This window comes from Camponotus floridanus, unplaced genomic scaffold, assembly GCF_003227725.1.
Source record: "Camponotus floridanus strain SB8 unplaced genomic scaffold, Cflo_v7.5 scaffold121, whole genome shotgun sequence".
In the NCBI taxonomy this organism is placed as follows: Eukaryota; Metazoa; Arthropoda; class Insecta; order Hymenoptera; family Formicidae; genus Camponotus; species Camponotus floridanus.
This window is the reverse complement of record NW_020229239.1, coordinates 302,537-321,758: the sequence shown is the minus strand read 5'-3', so window position 1 is coordinate 321,758 and position 19,222 is coordinate 302,537. Positions and strand designations below refer to the sequence as shown.

General features: G+C 31.2%; 4 protein-coding genes and 1 long non-coding RNA gene across 9 annotated transcripts; 4 read left to right on the top strand and 1 right to left on the bottom strand.

Annotated features, from left to right (window-relative positions):
* The first annotated feature begins 8,780 nt into the window (after nucleotides 1–8,780).
* On the top strand, nucleotides 8,781–11,166 carry LOC105259203 (glutaredoxin-C4). Of its 4 annotated transcripts, none has more exons than XM_011271001.3 (3): nucleotides 8,781–8,926; nucleotides 10,145–10,269; nucleotides 10,807–11,166. In XM_011271001.3, the coding sequence occupies exons 2-3, from the start codon at nucleotides 10,171–10,173 to the stop codon at nucleotides 11,002–11,004; spliced, it is 297 nt and encodes a 98-aa protein (XP_011269303.2). In that variant the 5' UTR covers nucleotides 8,781–8,926; nucleotides 10,145–10,170; the 3' UTR covers nucleotides 11,005–11,166. The 4 variants fall into 4 exon arrangements, with proteins under 4 accessions (XP_011269303.2, XP_011269301.2, XP_011269302.2 ...); XM_011270999.3 differs by lacking the exon at nucleotides 8,781–8,926 and adding an exon at nucleotides 9,546–9,725; XM_011271000.3 differs by lacking the exon at nucleotides 8,781–8,926 and adding an exon at nucleotides 9,678–9,732.
* A 634-nt stretch (nucleotides 11,167–11,800) lies between these two features.
* On the top strand, nucleotides 11,801–14,225 carry LOC105259205 (glutaredoxin-C4). Of its 2 annotated transcripts, none has more exons than XM_011271004.3 (3): nucleotides 11,801–12,002; nucleotides 13,359–13,480; nucleotides 13,960–14,225. In XM_011271004.3, exons 2-3 carry the CDS (start codon nucleotides 13,382–13,384, stop codon nucleotides 14,155–14,157), a joined length of 297 nt encoding a protein of 98 aa, XP_011269306.1. In that variant the 5' UTR covers nucleotides 11,801–12,002; nucleotides 13,359–13,381; the 3' UTR covers nucleotides 14,158–14,225. The 2 variants fall into 2 exon arrangements, with proteins under 2 accessions (XP_011269306.1, XP_011269305.1); XM_011271003.3 differs by having other exon boundaries at nucleotides 11,806–12,002; nucleotides 13,340–13,480.
* LOC112639955 lies at nucleotides 13,421–14,764 on the bottom strand. Its single transcript, XR_003123780.1, has 2 exons — nucleotides 14,605–14,764; nucleotides 13,421–13,538 (listed from the first exon to the last, which is right to left on the bottom strand). It is a non-coding gene; the product is annotated as an uncharacterized LOC112639955 (long non-coding RNA).
* LOC105259204 (group XIIA secretory phospholipase A2) lies at nucleotides 14,417–16,383 on the top strand. Its single transcript, XM_011271002.3, has 3 exons — nucleotides 14,417–15,045; nucleotides 15,472–15,539; nucleotides 15,909–16,383. The coding sequence occupies exons 1-3, from the start codon at nucleotides 14,814–14,816 to the stop codon at nucleotides 16,233–16,235; spliced, it is 627 nt and encodes a 208-aa protein (XP_011269304.1). The 5' UTR covers nucleotides 14,417–14,813; the 3' UTR covers nucleotides 16,236–16,383.
* A 266-nt stretch (nucleotides 16,384–16,649) lies between these two features.
* LOC112639953 (high mobility group protein homolog TDP-1-like) lies at nucleotides 16,650–18,094 on the top strand. The gene is made up of 2 exons (XM_025415507.1): nucleotides 16,650–17,083; nucleotides 17,416–18,094. The coding sequence occupies exons 1-2, from the start codon at nucleotides 17,018–17,020 to the stop codon at nucleotides 17,752–17,754; spliced, it is 405 nt and encodes a 134-aa protein (XP_025271292.1). The 5' UTR covers nucleotides 16,650–17,017; the 3' UTR covers nucleotides 17,755–18,094.
* The last annotated feature ends 1,128 nt before the right edge of the window (nucleotides 18,095–19,222 follow it).

The window sequence follows — 19,222 nt, the reverse complement described above, 5'->3', positions numbered from 1 at the left end:
CAAATCATGTTCTCCTAATAACGCAAACGTAAAAATTTTCGAAAATTCGTTTCTTATAATTTATATTATCAGGAGAATATATTTTGCGAGGAGGTCGATGATGCGTTGATGACCTCTTTACAAATCATGTTCTCCTAATTACGCAAGCGTGAAAATGTTCGAAAATTCGTTTCTTATTATTTTATATTATCAGAAGAATATATTTTGCGAGGAGGTCGATGATGCGTTGATGACCTCTTTACAAATCATGTTCTCCTAATAACGCAAGCGTGAAAATTTTCGAAAATTCGTTTCTTATTATTTTGTATTATCAGGAGAATATATTTTGCGAGAAGGTCGAAGATGCATTGATGACCTCTTTACAAATCATGTTCTCCTAATAACGCAAGCGTGAAAATTTTCGAAAATTCGTTTCTTATTATTTTATATTATCAGGAGAATATATTTTGCGAGGAGGTCGAAGATGCGTTGATGACCTCTTTACAAAACATGTTCTCCTAACAACGCAAGCGTGAAAATTTTCGAAAATTCGTTTCTTATTATTTTATATTATCAGGAGAATATACTTTGCGAGGAGGTCGATGATGCGTTGATGATCTCTTTACAAATCATGTTCTCCTAATAACGCAAGCGTGAAAATTTTCGAAAATTCGTTTCTTATTATTTTTATTATCAGGAGAATATATTTTGCGAGAAGGTCGAAGATGCGTTGATGACCTCTTTACAAATCATGTTCTCCTAATAACGCAAGCGTGAAAATTTTCGAAAATTCGTTTCTTATTATTTATATTATCAGGAGAATATATTTTGCGAGGAGGTCGAAATGCGTTGATGACCTCTTTACAATCATGTTCTCCTAATAACGCAAGCGTGAAAATTTTCGAAAATTCTTTCTTATTATTTTATATTATCAGGAGAATATATTTGCGAGAGGTCGATGATGCGTTGATGACCTCTTTACAAATCATGTTCTCCTAATAACGCAAGCGTGAAAATTTTCGAAAATTCGTTTCTTATTATTTATATTATCAGGAGAATATATTTTGCGAGAGGTCGATGATGCGTTGATGACCTCTTTACAAATCATGTTCTCCTAATAACGCAAGCGTGAAAATTTTCGAAAATTCGTTTCTTATAATTTATATTATCAGGAGAATATATTTGCGAGGAGGTCGATGATGCGTTGATGACCTCTTTACAAATCATGTTCTCCTAATAACGCAACGTGAAAATTTTCGAAAATTCGTTTCTTATAATTTATATTATCAGGAGAATATATTTTGCGAGGAGGTCGATGATGCGTTGATGACCTCTTTACAAATCATGTTCTCCTAATAACGCAAGCGTGAAAATTTTCGAAAATTCGTTTCTTATAATTTATATTATCAGGAGAATATATTTTGCGAGGAGGTCGATGATGCGTTGATGACCTCTTTACAAATCATGTTCTCCTAATAACGCAAACGTGAAAATTTTCGAAAATTCGTTTCTTATAATTTATATTATCGGAGAATATATTTTGCGAGGAGGTCGATGATGCGTTGATGACCTCTTTACAAATCATGTTCTCCTAATAACGCAAGCGTGAAAATTTTCGAAAATTCGTTTCTTATTATTTTATATTATCAGGAGAATATATTTTGCGAGGAGGTCGATGATGCGTTGATGACCTCTTTACAAATCATGTTCTCCTAATAACGCAAGCGTGAAAATTTTCGAAAATTCGTTTCTTATTATTTATATTATCAGGAAATATATTTTGCGAGGAGGTCGATGATGCGTTGATGACCTCTTTACAAATCATGTTCTCCTAATAACGCAAGCGTGAAAATTTTCGAAAATTCGTTTCTTATTATTTTATATTATCAGGAGAATATATTTTGCGAGGAGGTCGATGATGCGTTGATGACCTCTTTACAAATCATGTTCTCCTAATAACGCAAGCGTGAAAATTTTCGAAAATTCGTTCTTATTATTTTATATTATCAAAGAATATATTTTGCGAGGAGGTCGATGATGCGTTGATGACCTCTTTACAAATCATGTTCTCCTAATAACGCAAGCGTGAAAATTTTCGAAAATTCGTTTCTTATTATTTATATTATCAGGAGAATATATTTTGCGAGGAGGTCGATGATGCGTTGATGACCTCTTTACAAATCATGTTCTCCTAATAACGCAAGCGTGAAAATTTTCGAAAATTCGTTTCTTATTATTTTTATTATCAGGAGAATATATTTTGCGAGGAGGTCGAAGATGCGTTGATGACCTCTTTACAAATCATGTTCTCCTAATAACGCAAGCGTGAAAATTTTCGAAAATTCGTTTCTTATTATTTTATATTATCAGGAGAATATATTTTGCGAGGAGGTCGATGATGCGTTGATGACCTCTTTACAAATCATGTTCTCCTAATAACGCAAGCGTGAAAATTTTCGAAAATTCGTTTCTTATTATTTTATATTATCAGGAGAATATATTTTGCGAGGAGGTCGATGATGCGTTGATCGACCTCTTTACAAATCATGTTCTCCTAATAACGCAAGCGTGAAAATTTTCGAAAATTCGTTTCTTATTATTTATATTGTCAGGAGAATATATTTTGCGAGGAGGTCGATGATGCGTTGATGACCTCTTTACAAATCATGTTCTCCTAATAACGCAAGCGTGAAAATTTTCGAAAATTCGTTTCTTATTATTTTATATTATCAGGAGAATATATTTTGCGAGGAGGTCGATGATGCGTTGATGACCTCTTTACAAATCATGTTCTCCTAATAACGCAAGCGTGAAAATTTTCGAAAATTCGTTTCTTATTATTTTTATTATCAGGAGAATATATTTTGCGAGGAGGTCGAAGATGCGTTGATGACCTCTTTACAAATCATGTTCTCCTAATAACGCAAGCGTGAAAATTTTCGAAAATTCGTTTCTTATTATTTTATATTATCAGGAGAATATATTTTGCGAGGAGGTCGATGATGCGTTGATGACCTCTTTACAAATCATGTTCTCCTAATAACGCAAAGCGGAAAATTTTCGAAAATTCGTTTCTATTATTTTATATTATCAGGAGAATATATTTTGCGAGGAGGTCGATGATGCGTTGATGACCTCTTTACAAATCATGTTCTCCTAATAACGCAAGCGTGAAAATTTTCGAAAATTCGTTCTTATTATTTATATTATCAGGAGAATATATTTTGCGAGGAGGTCGATGATGCGTTGATGACCTCTTTACAAATCATGTTCTCCTAATAACGCAAGCGTGAAAATTTTCGAAAATTCGTTTCTTATTATCTTATATTATCAGGAGAATATATTTTGCGAGGAGGTCGATGATGCGTTGATGACCTCTTTACAAATCATGTTCTCCTAATAACGCAAGCGTGAAAATTTTCGAAAATTCGTTTCTTATTATTTATATTATCAGGAGAATATATTTTGCGAGGAGGTCGATGATGCGTTGATGACCTCTTTACAAATCATGTTCTCCTAATAACGCAAGCGTGAAAATTTTCGAAAATTCGTTTCTTATTATTTTATATTATCAGGAGAATATATTTTGCGAGGAGGTCGAGATGCGTTGATGACCTCTTTACAAATCATGTTCTCCTAATAACGCAAACATGAAAATTTTCGAAAATTCGTTTCTTATTATTTTATATTATCAGGAGAATATATTTTGCGAGGAGGTCGATAATGCGTTGATCACCTCTTTACAAATCATGTTCTCCTAATAACGCAAGCGTGAAAATTTTCGAAAATTCGTTTCTTATTATTTGTATTATCAGGAGAATATATTTTGCGAGGAGGTCGATGATGCGTTGATACCTCTTTACAAATCATGTTCTCCTAATAACGCAAGCGCGAAAATTTTCGAAAATTCGTTTCTTATAATTTATATTATCAGGAGAATATATTGTGCGAGGAGGTCGATGATGCGTTGATGACTCTTTACAAATCATGTTCTCCTAATAACGCAAGCGTGAAAATTTTCGAAAATTCGTTTCTTATTATTTATATTATCAGGAGAATATATTTTGCGAGGAGGTCGATGATGCGTTGATGACCTCTTTACAAATCATGTTCTCCTAATAACGCAAGCGTGAAAATTTTCGAAAATTCGTTTCTTATTATTTTATATTATCAGGAGAATATATTTTGCGAGGAGGTCGATGATGCGTTGATCACCTCTTTACAAATCATGTTCTCCTAATAACGCAAACGTGAAAATTTTCGAAAATTCGTTTCTTATTATTTTATATTATCAGGAGAATATATTTTGCGAGGAGGTCGATGATGCGTTGATGACCTCTTTACAAATCATGTTCTGCTAATAACGCAAGAGCGAAAATTTTAGAAAATTCGTTTCTTATTATTTTATATTATCAGGAGAATATATTTTGCGAGGAGGTCGATGATGCGTTGATGACCTCTTTACAAATCATGTTCTCCTAATAACGCAAGCGTGAAAATTTTCGAAAATTCGATTCTTATTATTTATATTATCAGAGAATATATTTTGCGAGGAGGTCGATGATGCGTTGATGACCTCTTTACAAATCATGTTCTCCTAATAACGCAAGCGTAAAATTTTCGAAAATTCGTTTCTTATTATCTTATATTATCAGGAGAATATATTTTGCGAGGAGGTCGATGATGCGTTGATGACCTCTTTACAAATCATGTTCTCCTAATAACGCAAGCGTGAAAATTTTCGAAAATTCGTTTCTTATTATTTTTATTATCAGGAGAATATATTTTGCGAGGAGGTCGAAGATGCGTTGATGACCTCTTTACAAATCATGTTCTCCTAATAACGCAAGCGTGAAAATTTTCGAAAATTCGTTTCTTATAATTTATATTATCAGGAGAATATATTTTGCGAGGAGGTCGATGATGCGTTGATGACCTCTTTACAAATCATGTTCTCCTAATAACGCAAGCGTGAAAATTTTCGAAAATTCGTTTCTTATTATTTTATATTATCAGGAGAATATATTTTGCGAGGAGGTCGATGATGCGTTGATGACCTCTTTACAAATCATGTTCTCCTAATAACGCAAGCGTGAAAATTTTCGAAAATTCGTTTCTTATATTTATATTATCAGGAGAATATATTTGCGAGGAGGTCGATGATGCGTTGATGACCTCTTTACAAATCATGTTCTCCTAATAACGCAAGCGTGAAAATTTTCGAAAATTCGTTTCTTATTATTTATATTATCAGGAGAATATATTTTGCGAGGAGGTCGATGATGCGTTGATGACCTCTTTACAAATCATGTTCTCCTAATAACGCAAGCGTGAAAATTTTCGAAAATTCGTTTCTTATTATTTTATATTATCAGGAGAATATATTTTGCGAGGAGGTCGATGATGCGTTGATACCTCTTTACAAATCATGTTCTCCTAATAACGCAAACGTGAAAATTTTCGAAAATTCGTTTCTTATTATTTATATTATCAGGAGAATATATTTTGCGAGGAGGTCGATGATGCGTTGATGACCTCTTTACAAATCATGTTCTCTAATAACGCAAGCGGAAAATTTTCGAAAATTCGTTTCTTATTATTTTATATTATCAGGAGAATATATTTTGCGAGGAGGTCGATGATGCGTTGATGACCTCTTTACAAATCATGTTCTCCTAATAACGCAAGCGTGAAAATTTTCGAAAATTCGTTTCTTATTATTTATATTATCAGGAGAATATATTTTGCGAGGAGGTCGATGATGCGTTGATGACCTCTTTACAAATCATGTTCTCCTAATAACGCAAGCGTGAAAATTTTCGAAAATTCGTTTCTTATTATTTATATTATCAGGAGAATATATTTTGCGAGGAGGTCGATGATGCGTTGATGACCTCTTTACAAATCATGTTCTCCTAATAACGCAAGCGTGAAAATTTTCGAAAATTCGTTTCTTATTATTTATATTATCAGGAGAATATATTTTGCGAGGAGGTCGATGATGCGTTGATGACCTCTTTACAAATCATGTTCTCCTAATAACGCAAGCGTGAAAATTTTCGAAAATTCGTTTCTTATTATTTTATATTATCAGGAGAATATATTTTGCGAGGAGGTCGAAGATGCGTTGATGACCTCTTTACAAATCATGTTCTCCTAATAACGCAAGCGTGAAAATTTTCGAAAATTCGTTTCTTATTATTTTATATTATCAGGAGAATATATTTTGCGAGGAGGTCGATGATGCGTTGATGACCTCTTTACAAATCATGTTCTCCTAATAACGCAAACGTGAAAATTTTCGAAAATTCGTTTCTTATTATTTATATTATCAGGAGAATATATTTTGCGAGGAGGTCGATGATGCGTTGATGACCTCTTTACAAATCATGTTCTCCTAATAACGCAAAGCGGAAAATTTTCGAAAATTCGTTTCTTATTATTTTATATTATCAGGAGAATATATTTTGCGAGGAGGTCGATGATGCGTTGATGACCTCTTTACAAATCATGTTCTCCTAATAACGCAAGCGTGAAAATTTTCGAAAATTCGTTCTTATTATTTATATTATCAGGAGAATATATTTTGCGAGGAGGTCGATGATGCGTTGATGACCTCTTTACAAATCATGTTCTCCTAATAACGCAAGCGTGAAAATTTTCGAAAATTCGTTTCTTATTATCTTATATTATCAGGAGAATATATTTTGCGAGGAGGTCGATGATGCGTTGATGACCTCTTTACAAATCATGTTCTCCTAATAACGCAAGCGTGAAAATTTTCGAAAATTCGTTTCTTATTATTTTATATTATCAGGAGAATATATTTTGCGAGGAGGTCGAAGATGCGTTGATGACCTCTTTACAAATCATGTTCTCCTAATAACGCAAGCGTGAAAATTTTCGAAAATTCGTTTCTTATTATTTTATATTATCAGGAGAATATATTTTGCGAGGAGGTCGAAGATGCGTTGATGACCTCTTTACAAATCATGTTCTCCTAATAACGCAACGTGAAAATTTTCGAAAATTCGTTTCTTATTATTTATATTATCAGGAGAATATATTTTGCGAGGAGGTCGATGATGCGTTGATCACCTCTTTACAAATCATGTTCTCCTAATAACGCAAACGTGAAAATTTTCGAAAATTCGTTTCTTATTATCTTGTATTATCAGGAGAATATATTTTGCGAGGAGGTCGATGATGCGTTGATCACCTCTTTACAAATCATGTTCTCCTAATAACGCAAGCGCGAAAATTTTCGAAAATTCGTTTCTTATAATTTATATTATCAGGAGAATATATTGTGCGAGGAGGTCGATGATGCGTTGATGATCTCTTTACAAATCATGTTCTCCTAATAACGCAAGCGTGAAAATTTTCGAAAATTCGTTTCTTATTATTATATATTATCAGGAGAATATATTTTGCGAGGAGGTCGATGATGCGTTGATGACCTCTTTACAAATCATGTTCTCCTAATAACGCAAGCGTGAAAATTTTCGAAAATTCGTTTCTTATTATTTTATATTATCAGGAGAATATATTTTGCGAGGAGGTCGATAATGCGTTGATCACCTCTTTACAAATCATGTTCTCCTAATAACGCAAACGTGAAAATTTTCGAAAATTTGTTTCTTATAATTTATATGATCAGGAGAATATATTGTGCGAGGAGGTCGATGATGCGTTGATAACCTCTTTACAAATCATGTTCTCCTAATAACGCAAACGTGAAAATTTTCGAAAATTCGTTTCTTATAATTTATATGATCAGGAGAATATATTTGCGAGGAGGTCGATGATGCGTTGATGACCTCTTTACAAATCATGTTCTCCTAATAACGCAAACGTGAAAATTTTCGAAAATTCGTTTCTTATAATTTATATTATCGGGAAAATATATTTTGCGAGGAGGTCGATGATGCGTTGATGACCTCTTTACAAATCATGTTCTCCTAATAACGCAAGCGTGAAAATTTTCGAAAATTCGTTTCTTATTATTTTGTATTATCAGGAGAATATATTTTGCGAGGAGGTCGAAGATGCGTTGATGACCTCTTTACAAATCATGTTCTCCTAATAACGCATTTAAAAAAAAAAAAAAAATTCGCGAACCATTAATGTTCGAAATAATTTACGCATTGCCATCCGCGTTTTGTGGGCTCTTAATGCTCTTTACTTAATTATCATGTTGATAAATACATAGAGCCATATTATTTGCCAATTTATTTTGAAAAATATTTATTTCATCTTTGAATATTACAGTATCTGTCGCGATTGAATAATTTATTTGTTATCAATTTACACACATAAGTATTTAATTGTTATATAGCACTGGTGCTACCGGCATTTCGTGCACATAGCACGAAACAAAACCAGAAATTGTGCAATTATATATTACCCTCTGAGTACATTCATGGACTTTGACTTTGTAGTTTATGTCCATGTTTTGAATGTCCATAGAGGGAGTATCACTTTTGGGGTCACTCCATAGCTTGGACATGAACCATAGCTCAGACTCGAACCATGTATTATTATCGACTTTAATGGATGTAGTTGACGTCCACTTTGTCAGGGAGCGCATTAGGACAATATACCCGTTAAAGCGAGGTGGCCGCTCTCTGGTTTCTCTCTGATATACATGTATATATAATAATCGATAAAATAATAATAATATATATAATCGATTATTATCGATTTTTTCAGACATAATCGATTTTAAAAAACCATTATTTTTGAAAATCGATTATTTGAATGTCGATGCTTTTTTTAAACATCACCCATCCCTAGTATAAAGATCTTTTCCTATCGTAACGTTTGCCTCGTATTACTAATCGTTTGCATTCCATAATAATCTAATCGATCCTTATCAAGACAAGATTTTACTTTTTCAAAAGTTGTAATAACACCATCAATATATAAATATGGGACGAGATTATTTGTACGTATATCTAGTGCACACACGAATCTACAATACAAATTTCAGATAATTATAGCTAGCTTTTCACTGTTTAAAACATTCATAATGATCATCAGAATCACCAATTCTTTTTTGGTAACCTCATACGACTTTAAACGAAAATATTATTTTACGACTACACTCGGCGAAATTTATATAGTATGCAAACTATGTAGAATATTAATTAACAAATTAATGTTGTCTTATTCAGATAAGATATATACGATAAATTATTGGTCGTATTTATTATAAGAGAGGTTATGAAATTAACAAAATATATATGCTCGTATGCAAATTGTACGTGGAATTTATATAAAGAACTATACATAGAGTATAATATAAAGAAAATAAAAATGTAGAAAATAATCTAATTCATTTATTTTTATTTTTTAAATTTACTTAGTGAAGAATTAATATTATTCATGTATGGAAAAATTAATTGAATTGTATTTTTCAAATCTATCCAAAATGATCTAGATACATTAGATAATACAATAGATTTTTAGATTAAATAGATTAAATAAAACAGATTTTTATTAATTATATAACTGTACAATATCTATAAAAATCCTTCAATTATTGAAACGATATTCTTTATCAAATTTATCTTATTTATTAACTGGCTTTATAACCAGTGACACATGACTTATCAGATTATATTAGTGATTTAAAGTCAATATCATTGATATAAGTATCAATGATGTGAAGGAAAATAGCTATAAAATTACCTTTTTCAACGTCTACCTTACAGTCATATCTGTGACACAAGTGGAGAAAGACAGTTGAGCGTAGAACTTATTTACATTTCCAAATAATTTTTTTATGCATAAAATATATAACAGAATTCCATGTTTACTTAGGACTATCTCTTATTATAATAATCATAATAATCCATTTATATTTATTCTACTAATAAAATGCATGAATTTTTCTGTAACATATAATTGCAGTCGTACTGAAAGAGTGTCTAATGAATGATTTTCAAATTGCGTCTAATCTGTTATGTGCAAAATCTGTTAAAAATTTTGTAAGAAAAAATATACTATTAGCTAGTTTTTGGAAAACATAAGTTTCTTTATTGGGTCTCATACAGTACCAGAAATCAGACACAGTTTAAATTCTTTATAATTGAAGTGATTAATACAAATGTGCTAGGCATAATGGAAATGCATGATCTTTAGCTTATTAGAATGGCTTCAGTTTTCAGTACAACAAAGAAGTCCATCATGCCTGGCACACGAGATGTCGTCAACGAACTCATTGGAAAGGATTCAGTTGTGATATTCTCAAAGACTCACTGCCCATATTGCAAAATGGCCAAAAAGGTATTTATACTTTATTCCATGAGAAAGAATAACTCAATGTTCTTTGTAATAACAAATTCTTCTGGAATTTATATAATAAACAAGTAGTAATGTCATTTAATTAATGTTAGTCGTATCAAAGTAACAGACTCTGCAAAGTTTTTAAGAAACGTTCTTGCATTAATATAAATAATTATTGGTATTAGAAAAAATGTCCACTGTTGCATATATCATGCATTATATTATATAATTCATATTGATTTCTATTTTTTCTTTTTTATTATAAGTCTAGCAAATGTCATTTTTTATGATGGAATAAAATTTTATTTTATAAGATAGAATAAAATTTTTCAACATTATATTTCAATCATTTTAAGAGGATATCTATAATATAAAGTTTTTTATGATTTTATTGCGAGCATGAAATTTAAAAACTAACTTTTGTATAATTAATCTGAGGTTTTTGAAACAAATCATGCGATACTTTATATTGTATAAAAATAAAAAATATTGTTTTAATTTATTATTTGTTTGTTAATATTAATTTGATATTTATAGGTGTTTGAATCATTAAACAAACCATATACAGCGATAGAATTGGATAACAGAGAAGATGGACAAGACATACAAGATGCGTTAAACGAAATAACAGGTGCTAGAACAGTACCCAGAGTATTCCTCAATAGAAAGTGTTTAGGAGGTGGCACTGATGTGAAGAAATTGTACGACAGCGGGAAACTTGCAAATCTATTTTAACTCGATTTACAAAGTGTCTTATAAGAAATGATAAGTAATTTTTTTCTATAAATAATTTTTCTTATATAAAATAAAATATAATATATCTGTATAATCTTCTTTATATAATATAATAAAATATTGTCATGTACGCTGACATTTTCAAAAGCATGAAAAAAAAAATTTTCTGAATATCGATTAATTTTGTTAGATGAATTCTTGTTAGATGAATTCTTAAATATGAAAACTTTTTAGAACTTTACTATTCATGAAAACAGTCTACAAAATAAAGAATGAAGTAAGTTCCATTTAAAATTGACCATGGAGCTAGAAAAAAATTGTCTTACATCATGACCGGTCCGCAAGAAACCTTACGTCTATTATTACTCAGATAATTCGCGACATTTGCTAAATGTTCGCTACATATGTTAAGCATCAAGGAGAGCTACTTGCCACTTTCCACCACTTCCAGCTTCCAACACGATAATCATCGACTACTGTCAATCGCTATCGCCTCACGGATCTCGCAAATTAAAACTACTATCGATTTATCGATTAATCGATATTAATGTCGAGAAAAGAATAAATTTTCCTCTACATTTATGTAAAAAAATTACGCAATATATACATATATAAGTATATCGAATTATATTATATATTATAAAATTATGAAAAAAGCTACAAAATAAATTTCAAAAAAATTAAGCATATATTATATACATTTAAATAAATGTCGGCGAACAATCATTCCGAGTTTCTTCAATTAATTAAATTAGATTTCAATTCGAAGATTCGTTGTATACATATATTTTTGCAAAGGATCTGTGTATGTGCACACAAGCTTAATACTATTTGGAAGTAACTATCAACTGGAAACATCAATCGATTAGCTGAAGCAGTCGTAACTCGTGTTCTTGGCTTACCATCTATTTCTCAATCATTGACTGCGATTAGTCATAAGTCTGTGAAAATATACGTATACTTAAAATCCCAACTTATTCGCAATTGAATAATTGAAGGTAAGACTGTGAATCGAGGATGAAGATCTTTTCCTCTCGTGCATGACGTTTGCCACGTATCATTAACCGCCATTCCATCTAAACGAATCGATCCTTATCGAGACGAGATTCTACTTCTTCAAAAATTGTACCATAATGAATACATAATTATGGGATGAGATTTTTTGTGTGTATATTTAGCGCGCACATGAATCTACAATACAAATTTCAGATAATTATAGTTACATTTCACTGATTAAAATATAATGATCACCAGTATCACCAATTTTTTTCGGTAACCTCATAGGACGATTCTTTAAACGAAAATATTATTTTATTACGATTGTATGCTCAACGAAAATTATATAGTATACAAACTATGCAGAACATTAATTGACAAATTAAAGTTATATTATTCACAGATAAATATCTACGATAGATTATCGGTCGAATATATTATAGGAGAGGTTATGAGATTAATAAAATTATACATGCTCGTATGTAAATCGTATGTAGAATTTGCATAAAAAACTACATAAAATTTAATATAAAGAAAATAAAAATGTAGAAAATCTAATTCATTTATTTTTATGTTTTTAATTTATTTAGTGAAAAATTAATCTATTCATTTATGAAAAAATTAATTGAATAGTATATTTCTCAAATCTATCCAAAATGATCTACAGATTTTTATAAACTATACAATTATACTGTACAATTTTTATAAAAATCATTTAATTATTGGAACAATACTCTTTATTATATTTATTAATTGATTTTAACTGTGATACATGACTCGTGATACATGATACATGACTCGTGATACATGATATATGACTCGTGATACATGATACATGACTCGTCCAATTATATTAATGATTTAACTTGTTGTTAGATAAATAAGTTTTACAATTATCTTTATCTTTTTTCTCACACACCTATGTTACAGTCAGATCTGATAAGAAAGAAAACTTGTTGAGTACAATACTTATTTTCATTTCCAAATAATTTTTCTATGCATAGAATGTATAATAGAATCGCATGTGTATTTAGAACTATCTCTCATTATAATAATCTATTTATATTTATTCTTCTAATAAAATGCATGAATTTTCCTGTAACATGTAATTGCAGAATTGCTGAAAGAGTGTCTAATGAATGATTTTCAAATTGCATCTGATCTATTATGTGCAAAATTTATTTTGTAAGAAAAAATATACTATTAGCTAGTTTTTGGAAAACATAAGTTTCTTTATTGGATCTCATACAGTACCAGAAATCAAACGCAGTTTAAATTTTCTATAATTGAAGTGATTAATAAAAATGTGCTAGGCATAATTGAAATAAATAATCTTTAGCTCAGTAGAATGGGTTCAGTTTCCAGTACAAGCAAGTCCATCATGCCTGTCACACGAGATCTCGTCAACGAACTCATTGAAAAGGATTCAATCGTGATATTCTCCAAGACTCGCTGCCCATATTGCAAAATGGCCAAAGAGGTATTTATACTTTATTCCATGAGTAAGAATAATTCAATCTTCTTTGTAATAACAGATCCTAAAAATTAAATAGTAAACAAATAGTAATGTCATTTAATTAATATTATAACAAATGTTAATTGTATTAAAATAAAAATTTTTGCATTAGTATCAAAATGTTTACTATCGTATATATCATGTATTAAATAATTATATTAAATAATTCATATTGATTTCTATTTTTTCTTTTTTTTTTTATAGGTCTAACAAATGTCACTTTTTATAAGATAAAATTTTTCAACATTATATTTCAATCATTTTAAGAGAATAATCTGTAATATAAAATTTTTATGATTTTATTGTATGGAATTCAAAATTAACTTTTGTATAATTAATCTGAGATTTTTGAAACAAATCATAATGCGATACTTTATATTATATTAATTTCAAAAATGTTTTAATTTATTATTTGTTTGTTAATATTAATTTGATATTTATAGGTGTTTGAATCATTAAAAAAACCATATACAGCGATAGAATTAGATAACAGAGAAGATGGACAAGACATACAAGATGTGTTAAACGAAATAACAGGTGCCAGAACAGTACCCAGAGTATTCCTCAATGGAGAGTGCTTAGGAGGCGGTACCGATGTGAAGAAATTGTACGACAGCGGCGAACTTGCAAAATTAGTTTAACTTGATTTACAAAGTGTTTTATGAGAAATGACAAGTAATTTTTTCCATATAAAATAAAGCATAATATACCTATAATCTTCTCTATATAATGTAATAAAATATTGTCACGTGTTCTAACACTCAAAAGTATGAAAAAGAAAATTAATTTTCTGAATATCAATTAATTTTAATTTTGGATTCTTAAGTATGAGAACAGTTTATAAAATAAAGTGAGTAAGTTCCATTTAAAATTGACTATAAAGCTAGAAAAAATTAACATAAAATCTACATAACATAAGGCCATTTCACTTGTTTGTATTTAATATCTATATAAATTATGCTAATTATAAATTGCGTTATATGCAATATTCGCGACAGTAGGTAAAAAATAGATATGACGTTTCCAACTGCACTTTCTGCACTTTTTTTCGGTTTGTACTCTCTTGTCGCGAATTTTAAGTAGAATACCTATTTCTTCAGATTGGAAGGTGTAAGGTGATGTAAATAGAGGAAACGCAGCAAATAATTGGAACAGTTTAATCGATGTCGTGTCCGCAATCCGCGAACACCACGTGTTCATTTGTGATGACGATAGTTAATTCGTACACCTAAAAATATCCGTAGTTCAGCGGATCGCCCGTTCGCATCAGTTCCCAATAAAGTGATTATTACGAGCAATGGATCTGCAATATCGTAAAGTCATAATTTACGCGATAACGTTCTTGGCGTACGCCTGGTCCGGCTACGGCGCCGGATTGTTGTCGAATCTACGGGACGCCGTGTTGGCAGCGGAGTCGGTCTTTCAAGATCTCTTCTCCAACGCCATAACCGTCGCGAGGAAAATCAAGGATATACACGAGGTGTTCGATGCCGCAGTGGAGGAGAACTGCGTCTTCCAATGTCCTGATGGTGCGTATGTACCTATTCGTGGATTTAATCATCGTGTTATCAGATTATTTCTCCAACGCGCCCCGCCATTGGTCGATTTCGATCGATTAGGCTCTCTGTTTTAATTGCACTTTTTACACTTTATTCCTTCTTCCTTTCTTTCCCCAAGAATTTAATGCGCATCTCTTGTGATTTTCATGCGGAATAAGACAAAGTTGCGAACGATCCTTTCTCCAATGTTGACACTTTGAATGAAATATCCTCGAAATCAGCTGTGACAGGCTGCGTTCCACTTGACAATCGCAACACAACAGAAGTCATATCATTCTTGTTGGTTACTGAAAGTTAAACAAGGACAGATTATGCTCGTGAACGTCAAGTGGAACGTAGTCATGGTCTACGTTGTGATTGGGTAAATTTCAATGATGCATTATTTGAATCTTCCAGGCTTCGCGCCGAAACCGGACTGGAATCATAAACCGCGAAGCGATGGATGCGGTTCCCTCGGAATTAAAGTTGGTATCTGAGGCTTCCTCAGGAAATTAGATAAATCACTGTTAAATAAAGCACCGTGTCTTAACAATAATAAAATAAAAATTTAAATGTGTGCGACATTAACTATTTGACTAATTGGGCAAACAACTTATTATTTTTCTAGTTTACAAGCTATTGTTTATAAACTATTATCTATAATTTAATCAAATTTCTAATTTAATTTGGAAATTTAGATTAATGTAATTTTTTTAAAAATTAAAAAATTAAATCGAGTCTCTTTCTTTCCTATTTAATAGAGTAAATAATTGTTGATTGCATTATTTTTATTATATTAATTACACAGCGATTTTTGTAAAATATAATTATTACGAATGTTTGTATATCTGTAGGTAAATCAAGAGTACCTCCCGCTTTCTGAAATGACAAAGTGCTGTGACTTCCACGACATTTGTTATGACACTTGCAATACGGACAAGGAGAAGTGCGATTTGGAATTCAAGAGATGCTTGTATAAATTTTGCGATACGTACGAGACTACCGGCGTTACCGTCGTCAACACGTGTAAAGCTGCAGCAAAGGTCCTTTTCACGGGAACAACCGCATTGGGTTGTAAGAGCTTTCTGGATGCTCAGAAAGAGGCTTGCTATTGTCGTAGCGATAAATGGAGCAAAAATAAAAAGCCAAAGAAATCAGCGCAGGCCGGCGGAGAATTATAACGTCGAACATGAAAAAAATAAAGGACAATATAATATATATCTCTAACAAAATGTAATTAAATAGAATAAATTTCTATTAATCTCTTAACTGTATAAGGTAAGGTTTCTATAAGAGTTTATTCTATAATATTATTTATATGACCATAGTGTTTATAAGATTCAATTAAACAAAGATCATTCAAAATATAAAATAAGAAAACATTTTTTTATGTTATACTATATTAATTAGAAGCTATATTTAAATTATTTTAGACAGTCTATTCACAACAAAATTCGGACGGAACAGATTTTTATTAATAATTTTATTAATTTCTATTAATATATCATGTAATATATAAAAGATTCAAAAAAGTTGTACGTATCAAAATATACATACGATATCTAGAATATGTAATTATAAAGTGATTTCTATTCAGAATCTTTTTTTTAAATTGTTTGAAGTGGATTTTAAAGGCGATAAAGAGATAAAAGATAAATTGTGATATTAAATTGATGATTATGTCACAAAAATCTAAAAGATAAATCGTGATATTAAATTGATTGATTATGTCACAAAAATCGCTCCGTTTTATTTATATATACGTGACTTGTAATATTGAAATCGTGCTCGTCTTTTGAAAAAACAAGAAATAATCTTTTGCGATATCTTTTGCGATAAATATCGATATGACAACTGCCTTGGACAAAATTACCGGCCGTAGTCGATGGAAATAATAATAAATTGTCAAGTAACACTAACTGTCGAGACAATTGTTTTAACGCTATTGTAATATAAAACTGAAATGGGAAACGCCAGTTCTACGCAGTCTTCTAAGAATCAAAAAGATAAGAGGGAAAATCACGGCTGGTAAAACAATTTTTATTTTATATAACAAAGCAAAACGCTCTCGTTTTGCATAATTTCAATTTTTGACATATTCCTTTTCATATGAAATACAGCTTGCTTAAGAACCTGATATCTTGAATCATGATGTCAGAAGAAAAAAGAAACTTTCTTGCAATATATATTCATGAAAAAAATTTCATTGACTAAATTTCTCTTTTTTTTTGGTCTCTTATAAAATTGATAAAAAAAAGTGATTTTCTTGCTGCATAATTATTTGCGAGCAAAAGAACCTTTCGATCTTGACATCATAATTTAAGATACAGACATCGAAATTTTATTGTTAACGACTGATCAAGCACGCAAAAGCGTACTTTGCAGTTTCGTCTTTTACGTAGCGCAGATACTAGACAAGACAGACGATCCACAAACGGAAATGGTAAAACAATCAACCAAAGTTCACGAGATAGGCATAAAAACGTCCGAGCGACGAATCCTTTCATCATCTTCTTCCTGCGATTGCGTAGCAAGAAACCGAAAGAACATGTCACCGTGATAGCGCGAGCTGCGGGCAAATTGTGGGCCCGAATGACTCCCGAACAGAGGAAGAAATACGTAGATCTTGCAAACGCGGAAAAGAAACGACGCCAGGAGAGAAAACGGAAGAGAAAGCGTTTGTCCACACATTCGAAATGATCAGTGTGCGAATAAAAAAAGTAGCAATTGGACGCATATATATTTCTATTATTTCTAAGTGAAGAGATCGAAGTAAAAGTCCAGGAGAAATTCATAATTCAAAAAGTTATAAATTGTAAAACATAAAAACATCCATAATTTGTATAAATTTGTGAAATAGACTTGATGCATATTTTTTAAGATGAATTATAGATTTAATTAACTCCTTTTTCTTTCAATCTTTCAAATACAAGATAAAGCCGATCGCATTTTTATGTCGCAGGATAAAGTAGCAAAACTTTTAGAGCTTACACTTGGATGGAGACGCGCAACGCATGTCGCTATAATAGTATTAATAATATTTGGAAACGATCAAAATGCGATTATATATTTTTGATTTCTTTTTTATTTGTTAGTAGTCTTTTTTTAGATCTATGTACAATAAATATTGATGTATTTTTATACATTATTAATTATCTTATCATTCACTTAAACCTAAACTAGGCGATCTGCCATTTTCTTCCATTTCGCGCGTTTCTCGCGAATTTTCTCTCGTCTGAAAAAATTAAACTCGTAACGCTTCGTACCATAAATATATTATTTTTTTTGCCGTGTTGACCGTTCCGCGAAGCGTCGTCCAACGAGAGAAGGAGGGGAAGGGAAATGACGCAGTTCAGGGTAATATATTTACGAGGGTAACGCGAATATACGTACGTTACCGTTGCTCTTTCCTTCATCTTGGGAAAGAAAGTTGAAGGACGCGCACGTTTTCTCTCGCGATTTCGATACAAAAAATAATTTCAACGCGAATCTCGCGACGCTTCGTGAAAGAGTCGGATTTCCACGCTCCGTTTATCCTTTCCGAAACTAGAGCTACCCTTTCGCGATGATAGATAATAAAAACATACTATAATGAATACCGAATGAATGCGTGTGTGATATCGTATATGCGACAATTAAAATATAAAACGTACAATGTGTGTGATTACGTTTATTATGTCTATATGTTGTGTATGAGTGTGTCTGTGTACGCTTTTCATCATACCTGTCATAATAGCAGTAATGAGATTATTGATTAATAATAATAATAATATAATAATAACAATTGATAAAAATTATGCGAACGATGACGCTGACGATCGAAATTGATGATTTAATACCAATGATGTAGGCGACAATCAATCGATTTCCGTAATAATACAATGAGGATTATCATAGCGATACGTGTAATTACTTTTTTTTTCTTTATGATACAGTAAAGTACAAGTGTGCCAAATAAACAACAACGTTCAACAATCGATAATATCAAACAGAATATTTTTTATTCGTAAATATTTATATATATTTATATATATATAAATACATAAAACGTAACACCGCTGCGGTTTCGCAAAGGAATGCCCTACTAAAAATAGGTATCCGCATTTTTTTTTTCACTCTTCTCTCTTTCGATCAGGGATGAGGAAAAGAAAGAGCGGTATCTTGGCCG

Coding starts and splice junctions, on each gene's coding strand:
- LOC105259203 (XM_011270997.3), top strand. CDS start 10,135: ATGGCTTCAGTTTTCAGTACAACAAAGAAGTCCATCATGCCTGGCACA. Junction 10,270..10,806: donor ATTGCAAAATGGCCAAAAAG/GTATTTATACTT, acceptor TGATATTTATAG/GTGTTTGAATCATTAAACAA.
- LOC112639953 (XM_025415507.1), top strand. CDS start 17,018: ATGGGAAACGCCAGTTCTACGCAGTCTTCTAAGAATCAAAAAGATAAG. Junction 17,084..17,415: donor AGAGGGAAAATCACGGCTGG/TAAAACAATTTT, acceptor AACGACTGATCA/AGCACGCAAAAGCGTACTTT.
- LOC105259205 (XM_011271003.3), top strand. CDS start 13,349: ATGGGTTCAGTTTCCAGTACAAGCAAGTCCATCATGCCTGTCACACGA. Junction 13,481..13,959: donor ATTGCAAAATGGCCAAAGAG/GTATTTATACTT, acceptor TGATATTTATAG/GTGTTTGAATCATTAAAAAA.
- LOC105259204 (XM_011271002.3), top strand. CDS start 14,814: ATGGATCTGCAATATCGTAAAGTCATAATTTACGCGATAACGTTCTTG. Junction 15,046..15,471: donor CGTCTTCCAATGTCCTGATG/GTGCGTATGTAC, acceptor TGAATCTTCCAG/GCTTCGCGCCGAAACCGGAC. Junction 15,540..15,908: donor GCGGTTCCCTCGGAATTAAA/GTTGGTATCTGA, acceptor GTATATCTGTAG/GTAAATCAAGAGTACCTCCC.